Raw genomic sequence first — 22,084 nt, forward strand, 5'->3', positions numbered from 1 at the left:
CGCAAAACTTTACAACCACAACATTCCTTCTTTTCTTTTCTTTTTTTTTTTTCCTCTGCTTGGTCATAAATCATGAAGCATGTATTTTCTTTAGCTTTCCTGAAATGCTTATGAGTATTAAATGGCCAAACATTTCAACACCTAGTCGAAGTCTAGAAATGCTGCTGGTTCAAAACAGAATACACTGTACTTGTATCATGAAACAATATACCATAAGTATGGACAGATCAAACTTCTATCTTAGCTTGATGTGCATATGCTTGAGAAAAAACCGCTACACATACCACTGAATAACCTGCATACACTGATAATCATGCAGTTTGCATAATGAACTTCACACATTTTTGTTGTGATTATATGTCACCAATAATAGAAGTAATCTTCCATTCACTATACTTAGTAACCATTTTTATATGGTGAGCTTGTAGCAATCTGACCTTTGATGAAAACTGACATAACAATGCGTTCAGCTCAACTGTTTGGTCTGACAAACATCTCTACATTTCTGATTTCTTGACACTTCTGTTCAAGTACTGTAAAGCCTTGTTCATCAAGACAAATGTACAATAAGTACACTAGAGTACAGCAAAACAATGCAATTGTGAACACCTGCTATACTCCCTGTTTCTGAAAAAAAGATATCACATGAATATAACCTGGTTATGACTGTATACCAGTATGGTCTCATGAACCTTACACATTCACAATATCATGAATATCATAATGTCATAATTTCACTCAATCGATATCTATGCTATGGAAAATGTGTATAGTTGGTAAATTCTGTGATGCCACAAATTTTTCAACTCTTACAAATTAAGCATTTAAAGAGAAGCAACAACAGCTTTTGTGTGTTTGTGTGTGCTTTCTACAAACAGCAATGCAACTTAATTTGCAATTCCAATTAATACAATGTCTACATTATACACTGTATCAAAATATGCTATATAACTGAAAACCCCTTTTTTTCAGCACATAAAGCATAAAACATAGCAAAACTCATGCTATATCACTGGAAATGATTTTGCCCTGTTTTGGTGCAAAAATCACGACAATTTGGAAAACATGCTGTCTTTTTCCCTGCAGACAAGAACAAAACGAATAAATTAAAGTAGTGTACACAATGTTTGTGTCATCATTTCAAAGCAATCAATAACACTCTTTTTTTTCAACATGAGAAATATAATTTTCTTACAAATGCATGGAAACACATTTCTTTTGTCTCGTATTGTTCATGTTTCCAAGTCATTACCAGTCTTATTATCTATGGATAATAAGCACATCTGTGTCCTTTTGTCCTATCCGTGGAAATATGCGTACTTCTATCTTATCCACGGGACAAAGCGTCTGCAATGACATTGTCTTTTCCACGTACGTGCTGTATCACGAGGTTGTACTCCTGTAGCACTAGCGCCCATCTGGTTAGGCGTCCATTTTTGTTCCTCATTCGCGACAGGAACACAAGCGGATTGTGGTCTGTGTACACCAGCACTGGATACTTTGTAGTGTTCAGATACACGTCAAAATGACGAAGAGCCATGACGAGCGCTAACGTCTCCTTCTCGACAGTGGAGTACCGTCGCTGATGTTTGTTGAATTTTCTGGACATGTACGCGACGGGATGGTCAACTCCGTTGTCGTCCTTCTGCATCAGGGCTCCTCCTCCTCCTGTGTCACTCGCGTCCACCATAAGAATGAACTGCTTGTCGAAGTTCGGCGCTGCAAGAACCGGAGAACTCGCTAGCATTGCCTTCAGCCGGTTGAAAGCAACTTGACAGTCATCTGACCAGTCGAACTGCGAGTCTTTCCGCAACATGTTGGTGAGCGGTGTTGCAGCATCAGCGAAATTATGGCAGAACTTCACAAGAGCTTTACAGACATTCTTGGCAGTAATTGTCCGTAATGGAATTGCCTCGGGGAAGCGGGTAGATGCACACATCATCGTCAGCAAATACTGATTACCCGACTTTGTCCTTGGAAGAGGACCGACACAATCCACAATGACCCGACTAAACGGTTCTTCGAAGGCCGGAATTGGCCTTAAAGGGGCAGGGGGAATCTTCTGGTTTGGCTTGCCAACTACCTGACACACATGGCAAGACCGACAAAACTCTGCGACGTCATGTCGCAAACCTGGCCAGAAGAAATATCGAAGCACCTTCTCTTGGGTTTTGTTGATCCCCAAATGACCTGCCAATGGTGCTTCATGGGCAAGAGATATGATCTCCTTCCGGTACATCTTTGGTACCACTACTTGATGAATATCTCGAAAATCCTCATCACTTGTGGCATCAGGAGGGCGCCACCTCCTCATCAAGATACCATCCCTCTTGTAAAACTTCACAGTTTCATTCACTTCCTCATCCTCAGGTACAAGTGACTGTGCAAGACGCACTATTTCAGGGTCTTTGCCCTGCAATTCAACCAGACTCTGACGAGAAATCTCTGACATTTGACCATGGTCCATATGTGCATCATCACTGCTGTTAGACTCTTCAAGTCTAGAGAAGAAAGTATCAGCCAAGATATCCTCTTGCTCCTCTTTCTCCAGTTCACGAGCCATTGACCTGGTAACAGCACATGAGGGAAACACATCAGGCATATCCTGAACCAATTTCTCTGTGGCTTCGTCAACCACGGGTGTCTTACTTAGGAGAAAGTGAGGCAAAACCTTCTCTCCAGCGATATCATTGCCGAGCAATAAGGTGACACCTTCGACTGGCAATGTAGGCAAAATACCTACTACAACTGAGCCACTGACAAGATCGCTCTTCAATTCGATATTATGAAGAGGCACTCGGACACTCCCACCTTCAACTCCCCTCACAAACACTTCTGAATCCACAGAAGATTCAACCGAAAATGGCAATGTATTTGCACACAGGAGACTCTGTGATGCTCCTGTATCCCTCAAAATGTGAACCTGAACCTGCTCACTATCAGGCGTCAAACTAACATACCCTGAAGATATGAAAGGTTTGTAATTCTCTGCCACCCGTTCAAACGATGGCAGATGCTCTGTGCGAGTGATAGCAAAAGCATCTGGCAATGCTTTGGGGTTGCTAATCCCCTCTTTTTCTCGCTTCTTCTTCAACTTCCAGCAAGCTGACATCACATGTCCATCCTTCTTGCAATAGAAGCAAGCCTTGTTCGGCTTTTGATCAAGATCGGGCTTGGGAATGCTCGGAGCAACAGCTCCTTTTCTTGGCACACCCTGGCCTCCTTTCTTGCTTGAAGAAAGTTTGAAAGTACCCTTGTGGGTAAGCACATACTCATCAAGGAGGACAGCAGCTCTCCTGGCACCATTCACTTCCCTTTCCTCCAGGTACTGCCGCTGATCTGGGTGAACACACCTCTTCACCTCCTCTAACAATACCAACTCTTTCAGTTTGTGGAAATCATCAACACCAGACGACCTTAACCAGTGTTCAAAATGGGTCTGCTTGTGTTGCACAAAATCAACGAATGTCTGATCATCCCTTCTCCTATAATTCCGAAACAGTTGCCTGTGGGCTTCCGGCACCAACTCGTACGCCCTTAACACGGAACTCTTCAAATTCTCATAGTCAGAACACTCTTGGATAGTGAGAGACGCATAGACCTCTTGGGCCTTCCCTACCAGCGAGCTCTGTATCAATGTCGGCCACACTTCCTTGGGCCATTCCAAACTCACAGCCACTTTTTCAAAGTGCTGGAAAAACTCTTCTACCCGGTCTTCACGAAATTTCGGCACCAATTGAGATTGCCTTAATGCATCAAATTTTGATGACTTTGCTGAACTGCCGGAAGAAGGTTCATTCGATTTTGCATCGATTGACTTGATTTCGAGTTCTATTTTCTTTGCCTCGACTTCCAGCTGCTTCATCCGAAGCTGGATCTCAATTTTCTTCAATTCACTTTCTGCAGGGGTTACCAAAGGTGTAATAATTTCACCATCATCTGTCCCTGCTTCATCCTCTGACAAAGAGGCAGGCCAGATACCAGTATTGGTAAAAAACTCCGAAATTGTGTCCTTGATCTCTGCTTTTCGATCCGATGTTTTGATCGGGATTTCTAAAATTTGAGCAACTTCCACCAGTTCTGCCTTCCTCAGGTTATTAAAACCTTCCTGAGTGGGTTCATCAACAAAGCTCTGCACGACATCAGCCATTGTGGGAATATCAAAATCAAAACTTGCAAGAAGTCACAAATCCTCACAAAACTACAAAGCCTTAACAAAAGAAATGCACTGCATATGAGTACACATGTACGCATGAACCCAGTCACACGCGCAGAACAGGCAAAAATTTTCTACGATAAGCAGAAAACATCAAAATCCCTAAGCCTTCGAATCAGGCATACAATCAGAACACCACGGCATCACATTAGCATGTGATCTAAGGACATAGAATGAGTATACACACTCACTACAAACGACCACATAGCACGATTGTGCAAACTAAAGAAAATATATCAAAGCCTTTAACCGAGGCTAATCTTCCAGAAAATTCGGCGTGACCCGTAGCCAATGTGTACGCAAGCCCCCACACATACACATCCAGCATACGCACACTCACAAACTGCACTAGCCCTACACACGACGCGCTAGACCGACCGTCTGCGACTACAAAACACGTGCGAGCCCAATGCGCAATACCCACGCTATGCACTATATACGCACACAACTGAACGTGAGAATCCTCACCCAAATCGGTCTACAAAAGACCTTCATGCAAAAACGACAAACGTCCAAAACGTGAGAATCCTCACCAAAATCTGCACTAGGCCTTCACACAAAATGTAGTCTGAAAACTACAAACACAGTCAATGACTGCCAAAGCCTACGCAGCATAAATGTTAAACACAACGTGCACAACCAAACGTGAGAGTCTTCACCAAAACGCATGTGGCCTGTCAAAACCAACATGCAAACAATGCAGGCCCAATACATAAGCCTGTCATCGACGCTATACACTTGTCTACATACTAAAAACAAACGTGTACAGCCAAACGTGAGAGTCCTCACCAAAACGCATGAGGCCTAACAGAACCTACATGCAAGCAGGTACATAGGCCCGATACGACATGAGCCTATACACCATCGACGCTATACACTACGTACTTACAGCACACGTGTACAACCAGACGTGAGAGTCCTCACCACAATCCGCATGGAACATGCGAAAGAAAACGGCTTGTCTGTTCATTTTCCCGGACAAGGTCCCAATTTGTCACGACTCAACCCAATCACCACATCATGACAATCAAATGTTCCGCTCCATTCCTGGCAGATCGCACCCAAACCATCACAACAACGTTGCAAAAAGACCACGATTGGGAAGCCATGTCTTGATCTGAGAGCGATAACTTGCTGCGGACCTCTTTATTGGTATTAGCCTTGTTCAAGGCGCATCACAATTTCCCTATATACTTCATAAAGTGTCATTCCTTTCAATTGTAAATTTCAAATAAGAATTCATTTCATAATATCAGCATTTGGGAATCTACACCCTACAAGCAATGCTTCTACGTGGATTCCTCATATTTCATATGTTCAGTTGCCTTGATTGCTGTATTCGACAATTCACCCATTTTTTTATGTTTATGGTTCATTTGTTGAAACATGGAATATGGAACAAGAAAAACAAACAAGCAAACAAACTTCCGGAAGAATAGATTATTACCTTATATGGAGACGTCTCTCGGAAGTCACGGTGGAGTCGCCTTCTTGGTGAAAGCGGAAGCCATTTTTTTTTTTTTTTTTTTTTTGTCTGTCGAGTCGCACGGGCGAGTCGCAGTGAAGGCTCCTCCAGCGAGATACGCCCTTACTGTGCAATGTCATATCGATATTCTAAATGATTGTATTATCAGCACGCGTCATCAATTTATTTCATCTCATTTTATTTCATTTCTGACGAAAGCATACAATATGACATTTGCATATACTAAATTCAAATGAGGTTTAAATGCACGTAGTTTTTTTTTTCTTCACAATGAAACAAAACATACTATTGGATAAAGAAATGCATGGGCAAACTGTAACTGAATCGTAACAAAGAAAAAAAGTCGGAAATGGAGGGGACTGCTAAAAGCCTAGCTTGTAGAATGCAGTCTCCTCGTGATTTTAGTAATAATCATACGAAACGATAAGACATTTCTCGGTTAAGATTTCTGTTTAAGATCCCGATTTTGTCAGATTTCCCGTTCATGAAAGCAAGATATTATTATTCAGAGGGGTGAAGGTTAAGGTATGAGTTTCTTCAGTTTGTCTCCCTCTACAAATGAACTTTGTTGAGATTGCAACTGCTGATCTGTAAATTAAGCAGCAGTTGCGAGCTTAAAAAATTTCATTTGTAGAGGGAGACAAATTGAAGAAACTCATACCTGATTTCCCGTTCATATTGATAACTGCATGACAATCGTTCTTCAATTCCATGCACTTTGATAAAGAAACATTTGGAACTAACATCCCTCAAAGACGAGTCAAAAAATGAGAAACATTTTGTTTTCTTTGTCTTAAAAAAAACAGTGAATCACGCAAGGTGTGATCTGCCCACGGTGTGAAAACTTGGGAGCTTTCATTTCATCAGCGGAAGTGCGAGAGCGAACTTTTCCGCTTTAATTACATCCATTAGAGCTAACATCGTCATATCACTTCTGGCTGATTAAAAACAAGGAGAAAAGCCAAACAAAAATTACACTGCACTTTTGCTGACTCCAAGTAGAACCTGCAGAAATAGATTATTTACGCAATTTGCACGTCGGTGCAATTACCGATGTCAAAATAATCTCCGATGACAAAACACATCGATCTGCTTTAGAGAGCACATTAGGAGGTTGCCCCAACAGCGTACACAGCCGAACCCATCTATCACGCGTAATGGGGAGTGATGTGGGTTCACATAATAGAAAGGGGGAAAGAATGCCACATGTCTATTTCCATCTGGATGAACCTGAAAAAAAAAAAGTTATGAAAACCCCTCTTTATTCGATTAAAGATAAGATAAAAACAAAAGAACCCGCCTCTTCCGCCCTGGCTCAATGCCTCACATTAACTCAATTATCATTTTAATAACTTCAAGAGTTTACAAATGGCAAAACTTTGATTCTCCGCTGATCTCCTCTAGAATTCCGCATAGCGTGACAGTGTTCATTGCTAATCGCATCAGTGCGCTCTTCTATCGCTCTCTCTCTCGCTCCCTCTCTCTGTGACTTTGTTAACTCCATTTATTTATTTTTTTAGATTCATGCATTTCACAGCAGACGAAAAATGCGTTAAATTTTCTATGAGCGGGCTATTAAACTGCCATCGGAATGACGTATGGGTCGTGCAAAGGCGCGCGGATCGGCGTTGGAGTGTGACAGAGAAATAACAACCGAATCCAAAATCTGAGTTGCGCCCCGCGCGCTGGCGGGGCTGATGGGCCGCACCATGCATTATGCAGCTCCTGAATGGTGTTTAAGTGAGAGGCTAATATGCCCGCGACGCGCCAGAATCGACTGGTGGCCACATACACAGAATTGATCAGCCAATTATAAGAGGCGTGCAATAATTTGTTTCCTCTTTTCTCTATCTCACTCTCTCTCTTTCATGCGGCAACAGAGATTAGAGAGAAAAAAAGGGTGTGGCATAAAAAATAACAAAAACTAAAAACAAAAACAAAACAAAACTGAAATGAGAAAAATCATACACGCTTCGTTCGGCTCAGTGGCGGGAAAATTTTTAATTCTCAGTTTGGGCATCTGGTGAATTTCTTCCATCACCTCTTTACATCATTTTTCTGTTTTTGTTTTTTTCTTCTCACTCATGCGCTCGTATTTCGATTTTTTGTTAGTGTTAATGCTTTGCTGATATACGGGTATGCCTGTAACCTTGAATCTCCTTGCTATAAGTAATTGATATTCTATTCCTGATGCAATTGAAACATAATCGCTATGTTAGACGAGGCTGAGAAAAAGTTTCTTCATGAGATCTTTGATTTCATGAGGATTAGAGAAGTGCTCAGCTCAGAAGAGACGATTCATGATGAAACCAATCAAATCGCTTTCTTCAGACAATCGTTGTAATTGTTCAAATCGATTTATAATTATCAAGAAGAGCATGAAGAGAGGGGGGAGAAGGGAGAGAGAGAAAAAAGAGAGATTTGTTATGCTTTTCAGAGTACGCGTGGAATTATCCTTTTTAACTGGAGGTAATAATCAATGTTCGAAGTAGAATATGGGATCATAATCGTCATATTCAAATCTAAATATTTTGTACATTGAGAAACATATGGTTGAACGAATATGTTCTGCTTATACATTGTCTTTAATTTCTTTGTTTATTTGATGGAAATGAAAATAAATCTGAATCTTGAATCTTGAATCTTGTTGAGGGACAATCTTCAATTTAAGTGAAGATTGATATGAAGTGTGTATACTGAGTATTTGGTCTATTGTGTATTTTCATGTCTGTCTGTCTGTCTGTCTGTCTGTCTCTCTCTCTCTCTCTCTCTCTGTATACTACACACAATGATTAAACATACATAACACATATGCACATAATGTATATATATATATATATATATATATATATATATATATATATATATATATATATATATTATATATGGGGAGAGAGTGTGTGTGTCTGTGTGTGTTGCGTGTGTATCAGTTCTTTCCTACATATTATTTCTTTGCTGTACAGCTATATTGTCTATGTTATATCACAAGTTTACACATGTATTGAAAGAGAAGACGGGAAAGAGGGGATGAGATTGAATAATAATATTAAATAGAGTTAAATATTTGAAACAAATTGATCATACTTCTGGCCATATTTCAAAGGTTTCCCCATCCTGCAAGCCATGATCAGTCACCAGGCTGAAGGTTACCATTTTCTGGGAGTCGTGAAGCGACTGACAGCGCGTGCCTCTACTGTCCTGATCGGACGTCAGCTCTCTGTATAGTCTGTGCCCGAGCGAAGACCGGGACCAGGGGTTTATGAACATTACTACTGAGCTATAGGGTACCAAAGTGTGATGTCAAAGCCATGCTTACCCTAAACAGCCTCACCTGGTCTGTGAACATTAATTTTTCTAACCATGCTCCCACCAGGTTCCAAACCAAGCTATAACAAATTTGTGACAACATCACTTCGGTACTCCATAGAAACCGCATGAATGTGTTTAGTAGGTGTTCGTGCAGCAAGATGTGCAAAATGTAGGATTCGTCATTACGTTTTAGTCATGTGAAATGTAGAGTACAAAAATTCTAGCACGACAGATTAATGCGTATTATTTTCCTTTATCGTCATTCATTACGTTTTACATCAGACCATCTATAAAAACGTCAGTACAGTTACATGCGAAAATAATTACAAACAAATAAAATTAACCACACACACAGGGACCAATTTAACGCGATATCCTTGTAATTTACCGGATGATTTTCATTTTTCATTTGACTGTGTCTGTATTTTTTTCCAGTTTCTCTTCCTTGTGTCATATATGCATAAAAACAGACCATTTTCATTGGCCGAAACACACACACGCACACACACACGCACACACACACTGTTTCCCTCTTGGTCTCCACACGGGCTATGAATTAGTCACATTACACTCTACTTTCGGAGGGACCTCTGATTTTCTTATCGTTTGGGGCGCGCTGCAGCGACGATTCGCTTATAATTCCGATGGGCATTTGGTCCCGCGTCGACCGGAGCGCAGAAGGGGTTCGTGCACTTTCGGCGCCACGGAAAGGGACCACTTTGCGACGCACGCGCAGATGTGGAAGCGCGCATCGACGGTTAATTGCTTCCGACAACATCTTCGTGCTCTAGATAGCGAACGGTGAAAAGGTGGTCACGTAGTCTCATCCAGTTCGTCGCAATTTACATTACTGGTGGAATGCCGCTTTTTACAGCAGTAAACAACCGAAGCGGAAGAAATTTGGGAAAGATGAGGTATGTCAAAGTACTCCGAGTGTTGTCCAAAAGGGCAGCAAGTATCCGACCCATCTCACTACTTTTGCTTTGACCCTTTATCTTTGACTTTACTAGACATTTTTAAAGGTATGCTTTTCTGCTTTTATCATTGTCGCTATTGACATTTCTATTTCAATCGTCGTGTTTCTTCCTCTAGCTTCCTCCTCCTCGTCCCACGCCATTTCATCCATCACGTTCTTCATCTTCTTCCTCGTCTTCTTCTTCCATTTGCCAAATATCCTTATTTTCTTCTTTTTATCATCATCACCATCTCTTCTTCTTCTTTTTTTTTCTTATACCTTCGCATCTTTACTTGTACACTACTACACATGTTCACGTCTCAAATCCAGTGCTAACTAACGCAAGAATGATCTAAAACTTTCAAGAAATGTTGCATTAACAAAAACACTACGAAACCATCCCCTCCCCACCCCCACCCCAAAAAAGGAGGAGGAGAAGAAGAAGAAGAAAAAGAAGAAGAAGAAACCCCGCAATGTCTGTGAAGTCACCGCTCCTGAAACAAGACTATCATCATCCCATGGAGAGACTGCGACAAATCTCTCTCGCGTCGTCAAGGGGTCATGACATGTAGAGCAATGTAGCTTGAATATGGAAACTGTGTCCGGCACCCACTCTCTCCCAAGGGTCAGTGACATCTCCACTCACACTCGCCTACCAGACTATCCATGAAACGATCGGACGTCTCAGCACGGATTAAGAATGAACCTTTTCTCTCGCTCGTCGGCCATAATTGCTCAAAATTCCGGCGTTGAGTCCATAATCACTCAAAAATTTATATGACTCTGGAGAATTGTTTTCTGGTCATCGAGTTCATCAGCTCTGATTCGACATGATGTCTTATCCAGGTATTATCGCCTTTAGTGATCAAAATAGCACAATACTGAGGTTTAGAGAGAGAAATGGGTTACAACAAAAGAGCCATGGGATAAAAGTATTCGACAGAGGGAAATCGGTAAAAAGCTGAGTCTTTAAGTTCGTTGCCCTCTTAGGCTGACATCGTAACATTGTATCTAATGAAAACGATATGATCGAGCATGTGCTGAGTATTGCCGAATCTGCACCGAGTCTGTGCCGAAAATGTGCCGAAAATGTGCCGAACGTATGCTAAGCCTTTCAGCAGCATTTCATCCGTCTATTCCACGTCTATAAACATGTGAGCTCATAACATTCATCACACAAGAACTTTATTTTGTTGGGTTGGTAGTTTTTTTGTTTGTTTGTTTGTTTTTTTTTTTGTTTTTTTTTTTTAATGCTACATGATCATCCATGAATGTGACCCGGCAGTTGCGTGCCAACATGCTCCGGTCAGGTTCCAATCGCGTAATGCTTGCTGTTTGATGTAAAGGATGATTTTGTCCAGCCAGGCATCCATAGGAGTACGCGTTACCTGGTCCCCGTTTCATAAAGTTAGAGCGACAAGCGTCGAGTCCCCTATTCAGCGTCAACTTCCACCCTGCAGCGTCAAATTGTAAACTTGACGCTGCAGTGCATTTCATATAAAGTTGACGCTGCATGACTGACGTCAAAATATCGCCGGAGCAATAGAAATTTTGACGCCGGTCAGTATGAGCGCCAAAATTTGTCACAGGACATACTTCGACGACAACTTGTCATTTCTATGCTATGACATCACAACCATGATATCTGTAATCGACAGGCCTAATGAAGATTCTCACGTCGATTGAAAATAGCCTTAAGGTTTAAAGTAGCTCTACATGAATCATAATTAGATGACAAAACTATATTTCTTGCACTGTGTATTGCCCTCTGCGTTGTTGAATGTCTCCCGGCGCCATAAGAGGAAAGCAATCAATTTAATTCAAGTTAATTCAATATTCATACCTTAACCCTCCGTGTGCCACATTGTCCAAAGATATATGTGTGTGAAATTTGCGCATATTTGACTCAGGCATAGAAGGGGTGAAGAGACGTGCAGAGTGCGTACCTAATACCTGTACTCTTGCATGGTACACAGATGCAACGAAACTGGTCCATTAAACTGAATGTTACCAACAAAATGATGTCAACCATTTCCTTCACACAACGGCAGTCTCTGTTGAGCGATTTGCAGAAGCACGGTTCTGTTAATTGACTATCGCACGGGCGTGTGGTGACGTATTGTACCCCGGAGTCGGTTGTCATTCAGACCTACAAGAAATCCCATATCGTCGTGAAAAAGGTGTCGCGAATTCGTCATCGTGGAGGCATGATCGTGAAGTGTTCACCCATGGCTGAACTCGACTACCAGTACGCCTGAGCGGACCCGTCACGTCGCCGCAAGACCAGTCCTCCTCATCTTTCATGATGACGCAAAAACATTAAATAAAAAGTGGCTTCAACCATCCTCTTTTTTTTTTTATTTGTACCTACATGTATTAAATCCATTAATTCATCACTGGGCATATCGATTTACCTATCCATTCATCAAATACAACCTGTATAATTATATATCTTTGTGCATTAATTTCCTCATTTCTCTACATTATATGTCCCATCTGACAGCCGCATCTTACAATGTCTTATCTTCCTACACCTGTCTTATCTTTCTACCATCTACGTGCATCTGTTTGTCTCTGCATTTTCAAACTATCTGCGTATAATTTACCAAGTAAAATCTATGCTTCATTTATCAATTAATCAATTAATAAATATATCTATCCATCACACGTATCTCTTCACACATGCATCGATGGACTTATTGTCTATCTCTGTGTATCTTTCATATTCTTGGGCTTTTACAGAAGATGTGGAGATAAAACACATAGATAGATAGATAGATACATACATACATACATAGATAAATAGATAGATAGATAGATAGATAGATACATACATACATACATACATACATACATACATACATACATACGTACGTACATACATAAATACATACATACATACATACATACATACATACACACATAGACAGATAGATAGATAGATAGATAGATAGATAGATAGATAGATAGATAGATAGATAGACAGACAGATAGATAGATAGAAACTGTAGTTGGATATTAGATAGGCAGATAGACAAAAAAAAAAAAAAACTCTTATGAAAGTAAACAGTAATAATCGGCAGTTAAATTCTATCCAATGTACATGTCTATTCAATAAGTCGTATTTCTCTTCTTAGTTATTTTATTCTCTCTCCTCCTTCCCCTTCTCCCACTTTCTTTTTTTCTTTCGGTCCCTCCCCCTCTCTCTTTCAATATTCATTTCTATCTATCTATCTACCGTATCTACCTCGGACTGTGGTGCGAATCTCTCATCTGCTTCTAACTCTTTCCTCGTCCGACGCTGTAACACTGTCTGTCTCCCTAATACCATAAAGATAGTAATATAATTGTTTTCAAATATCTTTTCGGTAATCATGACCACATCGGGTACGTCGGTCACCACGTGTAAGTCATTGTATCTCCGGCTGTCGTAATATCGCCGAGCAGACATCATTTTTCTGACGCGTGTGGCGCGATTTCGTTAAGCCTCCTTTTAACAAGAACAAGGAAAACGGGATCGCGACCATTGTACGAATGAATGCAGGGCTATAATATATGAAATGCGCACGACGCGCATGTGACGTTTAGACAAAGCTGGAAAAAAAAAAGGGGGGGCGTTCCATAAGCTGGCGCTTTTAGCGCGTAACCGAGTCGTTTGTTGGATGGGCCCTTAATTATCATTAAATGGAATGAACGCGTGTCATGGGCCACTCCATTCCTCCTCTATCTTCCCTATCTCCCTCAATTTCTCTCTCTCTCCTTTCTCCATCCCCCTCTCTATCTGCATGTCTGTCTGTCTGTCTGTCTCATTTCTATAAAGTGAGTAAGCATAGTAAATGAGTATAGGATCATAAATTGTTACTGTCCTAGGAAGCCTCTAAGAAGTCTTCTTCTCTTATGGGCATAAAAAAGTCAGGTCCGCCCATCCACCGCCTCCCCCTCCCCCCGCAAAGAAAGCCCATTCTATTTACAAAAATTAATGTATACTCCACCATTCACAATAGCGTACTCCATTCTACTCAGCCCCCCCCCCCCCCACAATGTGTTTATTTTTTACCATTGAATGGTAGAAAAGAATAATCTTCCGATGTGCACGAAAATGACAGTCACTCTGCATTCGGCATAATTATACAGGTGCCGTGGATTCCCAATGAATTTGAATTAATGATCAAACATTCAAGTGGATGAAACCGCGACAGATTACGCGCAGGAATACAAGCCGCATTCACGCGTGCAAAATAGCGGAACAACGATCGCGATCCATACCACGAGATGTGTATCCCGCTAATTCGCCTACGTGTGAATCCCACTTTCCCTAATCTGCGGAGTCCTTTGACTTGACATAACAGTATAATTATGATAGAGAGCACAACAAACAATCCACGCACCTACAAATTGGTATTGTGGTGGCTGTGTCTCTACCTTGTGAGCTGTGTGTGTTAAATAAAGTGCAGTGCAAACTTGGCATGATGAAAAGAAGAAATGAACAAATTATCCTTTAAGACTAACTCTTTTCTGTGGTATAAATATAACCAATTCCTTCATCTCTTTTGCTTTGATGTTATTTTTGGATTTGTAGCTTTTCGTTGTTATTTTGTTGATGGCACTGCATTTGGCTATTCATATAACAAAATAGGCCTACATCTTATACATAATTCTAAAATTCATGGTTCAGAAGACCGCTTTGTACCGAGTTTCCTTCTCGGCACACTGATATACACTGTACTGTGACTGCACACTTTCATGCCATGCCATTTCAGGCAAACATACGATTATACATGGGCTACAGGGAATCTACTCTGGTCTACACAAGAAGAAGTTAACACTGTAAGAACACACACACACACACTCATCAACGACGCGTACGTCCATGCACAAACTCGGGTTTCTAGCGGGCAATGTACGTACACGTATCAAAGCCTGAAGCCAGTTTGAAGTTACATGTACGTCCTGCGCATGAGCAGACTAATTTCATATGGGAAAACAGTATAATGAGATGTAGAGTTGTACAATGTCACGGATAGCACATGAACATCTTCATTGCATTGCAGTGAAAAAAAAAAAGTGTGTTAAACATGCATGGGAGTTTGTTAACGCTATTCTGACTTGGGGGGGGGGGGTCAAACCCCCCCCCCCCACCATCGACATTTCGCGCTACGATTCCGCAACGCGCAAAGATTTTGCCGCATCGTTTCATGACTTTTTTCATTGAAGTCTCCCGCATATTTTGAGACCAAATTTGCGACGTCCGGGTACACCGTTCTGAAGTTACGTAATGTTTTGTTTATGAATGTCAACCTGAAAACAGCTCAAATTCATGATATCGTGTGCAAATCTAATGCAAATTGTGGGTTTTTTTTTTTTTTTTTGTTAAATTGATATAAATGAGATTACTTCAACTTTTAAGCATTAAAATTAATCATTTCTCATGTAGATAAGCTTGAAAAAGTGCCTGCAACAAATTTTGGCAAAAAACAAACAAACAATAGAAAACAAAAGGTCGAAAAAACAATAAAATACATAAGAAATTAACAAAACAATAAAAAACAAGAAACTAATTTTGATTGTGCTATTTTTTTACAAGAAAATTGTCGGATGTGTCTTGAGGAACTCTGACACAAAAATTTAGTAATCCTTCAGTCTTTTTAATGGAGTTATAGGTGAAAATATGATTTCATGCATAAATTTGCATAATTAATTTACTAAAAATAGAAAGCCAATATTTTTCTATTGTATGACCGTGTAATCTTATAGTTGACATCCAGCTCTATCTTCAGGCAAAATTTTGCGGCCATCGCGCGATCGACGGCCGAGATCTAAAGGGGGGGGGGTCAAATTGACCCCCCCCCCCCCTGTAAAAACTTGTTCTCAAATAGCCCAGTTAAAATAGGGTTAACATAAACACAAAGTTGATTTACGTATGTGGGTGACATATTTAGCTTTAAACTGCTTTGTTCTGATGGTTTGAAATTTTTTTTTAACTATGTTAACTGTGAACTGGTGATTAGATAGGTAGGAACTCGGAGCCATAACTGCTATTCAAAATGTACTAAAACTGCTTTAACACTTCTCCTCATTTTTCTTTGCCTCCTTAAATTTCTTGCATACATAAGCAATCAACTCGCAATCAATTTTAGATATGCAACCCCAAGATCATTCTTCATCACAGCACACATAGAAATGCCACATTCAACAACCACCAGTGTGACTGCACAAAATCAAGGAGCGAGACACCCTATGCTTCGTTGTTAAAGTCGGTAGTTTATTGCCACCATGTAAAAGTTTCTCCTTTTTGTCACGTTTTCGATTCTTCTGTAAACTTTTGAAAGAACAAAGAAAACATGAATGATATTCAGACCATAATGGCCTACTATTATTTTCTTTTTCATTATTTTGTTTGAACAAGGCACATGAGTTCAATTCTAAAAAATGGAAGAGGTTCAAATGACATTTGAGAGAGAAAAGAAAAATGCTCTGGAACATACTGATACAACTGGTATTCTGGTAATCACCTTTACCATGATAATGATAATAATAAAATACTAATAAATGGACAGAAATGAACAAGAAACTAAAATAGAATTTCTCTCAAAGTGTAAAATACAGACATGAAAGATAAACGTCCAGAAAAGTGCATTTCAAGAAATGTCAAAGATATTCAATGCAGAAAAAAAAAAAGAAACAGTGAAAATAACGAAACAAGTCTCAAATAATGAAAACCATTACCATCACCATTTTTAATGCAATGCCATCCCACTTCATTGATGCCACGTCATGTTTACAGTAAAGTTTATCATGAATTCTGCACGGCAGCTTTTGGTAACAAGGACCATCGTGCATCCCGGTCTCTGTTTTACGGCTAGATATAGATAAATTCACTATACATGACATCTTAGCTTTGTAATTTTTCTTCACGCTTTCACTTTGAAAATGTGATGATCTACACACAGCCATTATCCACATATTAAATGGTGCACAAAGAAGTTATCCATATCAACTATGGAGTTAATGAGAGTGAATATATTCAGCCATATTTTGCAAAGAAAAAAAAACATTTTGTGTAAACCCAGGGAATATTTGCATCAGCTGACACCTAACACAAGGGGTAAAAAAAAAACACAAGTTGTTTTGAACACAAAAGATGTTTGCTTGCAGTTTTGTCTTTCTGAATTGCTGGAAAGGATATGGCAAATGTTACATTCAATGGAGAGAAGATAAAGAAAATGATTCCATCGATCCTCCCCCATAGTCTGAACAGCCCCATAATCTTTCCCAATCATACCTTAAGCCCATTCATGACCACAACCCCAACAGACCATTACTAATGTATACAATCAGGTCGCTGAAGGTCGTACAAGGGTAAGAGATTTACTGTGATTAACACTCGCCTATAGATGACAGTGGAGAACAGACATATTTATTCTGAAACCTGAAATTTTCCTTGGAGGACGGACAACCACATGTCATCAACCAGTTCTCCTGCAATAATCCAAAAATGAGTTATCAAAATTCAGGTGAACATCCCAAAACGTGGAAGACTCGACAATAAATTATGCTCTTCTGACACAACTTTTCACACACAAGTCTCACATAACACAGAGCAAAAATTGCCCAAATCCAGCCCCATCTTACCACACGGGCTTGACAAATCACTCAATTCACACACCAGACACGTCCGCACCTTTGCCGGTCCACTAGGATTCTGACAGAACGATCAATTTGTTTTCGTTCTCGTTTTTCTGTGGAGTGCCAGTTCACTGATCATTAATAACCCCCACAGTTTTTCATTTCCCTGCATCAATGTGAACAGTGGTTGGAACTGAACATCAATACTGGTACCCACACTGGGGGTATTATCATAATACAACAAATATGCAAACTCTCAACTCTGCCAGGAAAAAATACTGATATATCAAACTCTCACTACAACGAAGTAATTTTTCCCCAAAAAGTTCAGTTTCTTTGTAGACATACACCTGTAGTAAATTGACGTCACTGGCCCTGATGAAGTCCTAGTAATGACAGTCCACTGTATTCTTTATCAATAATTATTGATAACGTAGAATATCTAGCATTGTATTTTCTGAAATATGACAGCATAGAAATGAAAGACTTATCAGCTGTTGCAAGAATAGTAACAGACAGAATGGCTCACAGGTACACGCTGTCAACTCTACCTCAAAGGCTTTGTAAAAGAGACAAGAAAATACCCTCATAGAGCATAATTCAGAACCAAGTACATGGAGAAAGAATATCAAACTTGAGTTTAATGCCTTCAAGATTTGTTTTTCCCTTCATCAACCTTCTTAAAGATCAGAATCTTCAAAATCCTACTTCAGGGTCTAATTAAATGTTACTAATTTAAAAAAAAAAAAATTATATCAAACAACATCACAAATCAAAACTGACGTCACTATAGTACAATCACATGAATGCACATGTGCCTATTGTTAATGTGCAAATAATCTACATCTAATTGGATTCAAGTAAACGTCATTTAAGCCATTGCTTCTGAGATTACTCGAATTCCCAACGCTTCAAAACAGGGGGCACCCGGTTCCCGTAGACATTGGGTTAAAAAAGCTGAAACTTGACAAGTTAAAGAGAAAGAAAAAAATTAAAAACTTACAAGTGGCAACAGAGGGATCTCGTGTTTGCATTCTTGTGCTAATGAAAGTGAAAGCAAAGAGACAGCACTACCGAATTACAGAAACACACACTGCTTGCCATCACATCATTGGTCGATTTTTGTGGTGTTACTGGATTGTCCACATGACAAATTCACACAAAGATAATGACACTTATTCAAATTCATGAAATTCTTCTGTCAAGATGATTTTCATTGCAACTGATCGACAAATTGCCCTACATTGACGTTTAATAAGCACTGAATTGATCAGTGTTTTAGTAGTAACCATGATGAAAGAAATCATGGGCGTATGTACTCGATTACGGGAAATTTGTCTATCAGTTGCAATGATACTGACACTGTCAATGGTTAGCATGTATGCACGTACAGAGTCTTGCACCACATTACATGACAATCTTTAAACGTCACGTCAACAGAACTTTAGCGCAGCCGACAGCTGCAGGGAAGACGATATTTGCGCAGGTCAAAGGTCAGGGGAGTAAACGCCACGGCACGATCCCTCCACAAAACCTGAGTGGCATTTATGGAAATTTTGGGAATAGAGGGGCAGTTATCATTTCCAGCAGTGACAGGGATGCTGGCTACTGGCTCACACAACTTTACAACATGATCGAAACACAAAAGCCCTATGAGAGCATACAAGAACAAAACTCAACCTCACTTTGAAGTCCTTCCACATAGAGACTGCTTTCAGTTTTGAAGGACATACCTACTGTGTCTGTGCAATTAAAAATTTTATTCCTATTTTTCCCCTCGCATGTCATCAAAGCTCTTCTCTCTGCTCCGTCGATGCTAATTTTTCTGCGGCTAATTTTTCAGCCGCTTCGGAATCATAATCGGTTTCGGCGGCATCCTCCTGAGCGATCAGCTCATCCAGAAGATTTATCATGTACAGCTCGAAGTCCTTGGCCATTCTCCCTCCGTTGTATCGCTCCACGAACCGACCGCTGCTGAAGAAGTTGAAGGTCGGGAAGCCCGTCACGTCATAGTCACTGCACAGTGCTGGTGAATAAAAGACAGGGAAGGGGGAGATAAAAGAAAAAAATAAGAACATTATATAGTCCACTCTGCAGGTAGAAGCCTCTCAAAGGTATATACAGTCAAACCTGCCTTAGCGGCTACCTGTCTAAAGCGGCCACCTCTCTGAGAAATCCCCCCGCGAGAAAGTTTATAGTCTATAGTGGCCACGGACCCACATGGAGCCGTAGCCGAGCCGATAATTCAGCGTGTTTTTCTGCTTTGTAGCCGTGCCAGTCATTCATGGGCAACATTCAGTGATCGCCACCGCTGCATTCTTCACTCATTTAGTCATAATAATGCACTAGTGTAAAGCTTTCTTCAGGACTATACACATGCTACAGACTGTGCACCAACTCGATAAACACCGGCATTGTTCAATGCATGCAACACACCTGCGCACAAGTATACATATACATGTACATGTATGTACTTACAGAATATGTATACAATGATGACACATGTACATGTAGGCAGTGCACACAAAAGTCGGATAACCTGTCTATAGTGGCCACCTATCTATAACGGCCCCCTTTTCCGTCTCCTTGGGTGGCCGCTATAGACAGGTTTGACTGTATTAAGAGGTGACTTTTGTAAACAGGTGGCCGCTATACACAGAAGGATGGCCATTTCTTTTTATTTTAATACATATCTGCCATACAGGGCCACATGCATGTCTTCTCTACAAGGCATTACTAATTGTCAGAAATCTCAGAAATATATGAGAAAGCAGAACACAAGTGGACTGTTCTAAGCGCTTTTTTTTTTTACTGTCAATTTACAAATGCACTGTCCACAAAATCAATTATGGATGGAAGGAAAGATGGAAGGATGGACAGACAGAGAGATGGACGGACAACCCCAAAACACAATGCCTCTCGCAATACTTCATGGCAGAGGTATAATGGTCCTCATATAATATCCAAGGTTCAATCTGAATTAATTTGCAAACGAATTAAAGGTGAGTGCCATAAAGAATGTCAAGCTGTCATGCACGAATACCTAAGTGTCTGGTGTTCCTGCATTCATTTCATTCACATATCTAATGAAAGCCCTATTCAAATCTTTGCATTTGAAGTTTAATACTCCAATCCATTCCTCCATCTACCTAAAAAAAAAATTCTTGTATCAAAAAGAAAGCAATAATAGCCAAAAATGTGGTTCAGTCAATAAAAAATCAAATCTTCCTCTGAACAGCTGGATCTTTCCGTTGTTCATCTACACACTGTAAGACCAATAAATTTTTACATGCATGATACAAATTTTGCGAGGAGCCAAGATTCTTAAATGTGCAATGCCCATGAAAGTGTTTGTCTACAAAATGTATAGAACGCCAATGGAAATTCTAGAAAGTTTCATGTCGTGAAGAAAAAACCATCGGCTCCAATTTGCGAAAGTTTCATGCCATGCATATTTCTGGTTTTACAGTAAACTCACTCTTTTCCACAGTGCAGTCAACAGCGGCGAGCGCCCTGTCCGGCATTTCTTTTATCTTCTCTGCCGCCTCCATGTAGGCTGGCTTGGCGGCCTTGCAGTGACCGCACCAGGGGGCGTAGAACATGACCAGCACGTGGGTGCGTTCCTGCAGGAAGTCCCCAAACGTCTGAGTGGTCAGGTGGTGGACGTCGCTGGGGACGTCGCTCCAGGCCGGTTCCGCTGAGGGCGGGGGAGGCATGTTGGAGGGACTGGAGGATGAGGGATAAGAATTGTCATCAAGGGGATGACATCAAGTTATTAGTCAACCATGCATAGCTCTGAGGGTACCAACAAACACAAACTGAGTCAATGTTATGCGATATCCTTATCTGGTCTCTCTGGTATCATATTATCCTTTTAATTAACATGTGATTCTCTTAGTATTATCAAACTCATTTTCATCATCATTATTATCACCATTGCCATCATTATCAGCAATGTCACCATCATCATCACCTCCACCACCATCACCATCATCATCACCATCATTATAATCCTTACCATCATCATCACCATCATTATTAACATAACCATCATCATCTTCCTCATCATCATCAAGTTTGTATGTCATAACTAGCCATGAGACATCACAGCCCATTAGAGGACAAGCAAGACCCCATCCTCAAACACTGTGAGAGTATGTCAATGACCACCAAGTCATAAACAGTGTCTAATAGACTCATGCCCAATCAAGGAAAGATATGATATACAATCGTAATTGATTTTGCCCTGCATACATGTATGCCAGGTCACACAAGGGACCTTGGGTACTATATGCCACAACTGCACCACAACACCACAGCCCACGCACTATATACAATTTCTCACGATTACCTTGGTGACCATAAATGTGACAGGCACCAAGGTTAGAAAGTGGTGGATGCGAGGTTTTGCAGCATATCAGTCGGTGAGGGAGGGTCCCTTAGACAGTGGAGGAGCTTTAGCATTTTTAAGCAGTAGATGTGTGATCTGGTG

At 40.5% G+C, this 22,084-nt stretch overlaps 1 protein-coding gene across 1 annotated transcript in view; it reads right to left on the bottom strand.

Annotated features, from left to right (window-relative positions):
- Positions 1–16,222: 16,222 nt before the first annotated feature.
- Positions 16,223–22,084, bottom strand: part of LOC140237402 (protein disulfide-isomerase A5-like) — a 61,050-nt gene continuing 55,188 nt past the window's right edge. Inside the window, exons 23-24 of the mRNA XM_072317322.1 lie at positions 21,071–21,318; positions 16,223–19,618 (exon numbers count right to left, since the gene is read on the bottom strand). Of these exons, the coding sequence (XP_072173423.1) occupies positions 19,380–19,618; positions 21,071–21,318 (487 nt within the window). The 3' untranslated portion in view covers positions 16,223–19,379. The remainder of the gene's footprint in view (positions 19,619–21,070; positions 21,319–22,084) is intronic.

The sequence above is a fragment of the Diadema setosum genome, chromosome 14, assembly GCF_964275005.1.
Source record: "Diadema setosum chromosome 14, eeDiaSeto1, whole genome shotgun sequence".
NCBI classification, from domain to species: Eukaryota; Metazoa; Echinodermata; class Echinoidea; order Diadematoida; family Diadematidae; genus Diadema; species Diadema setosum.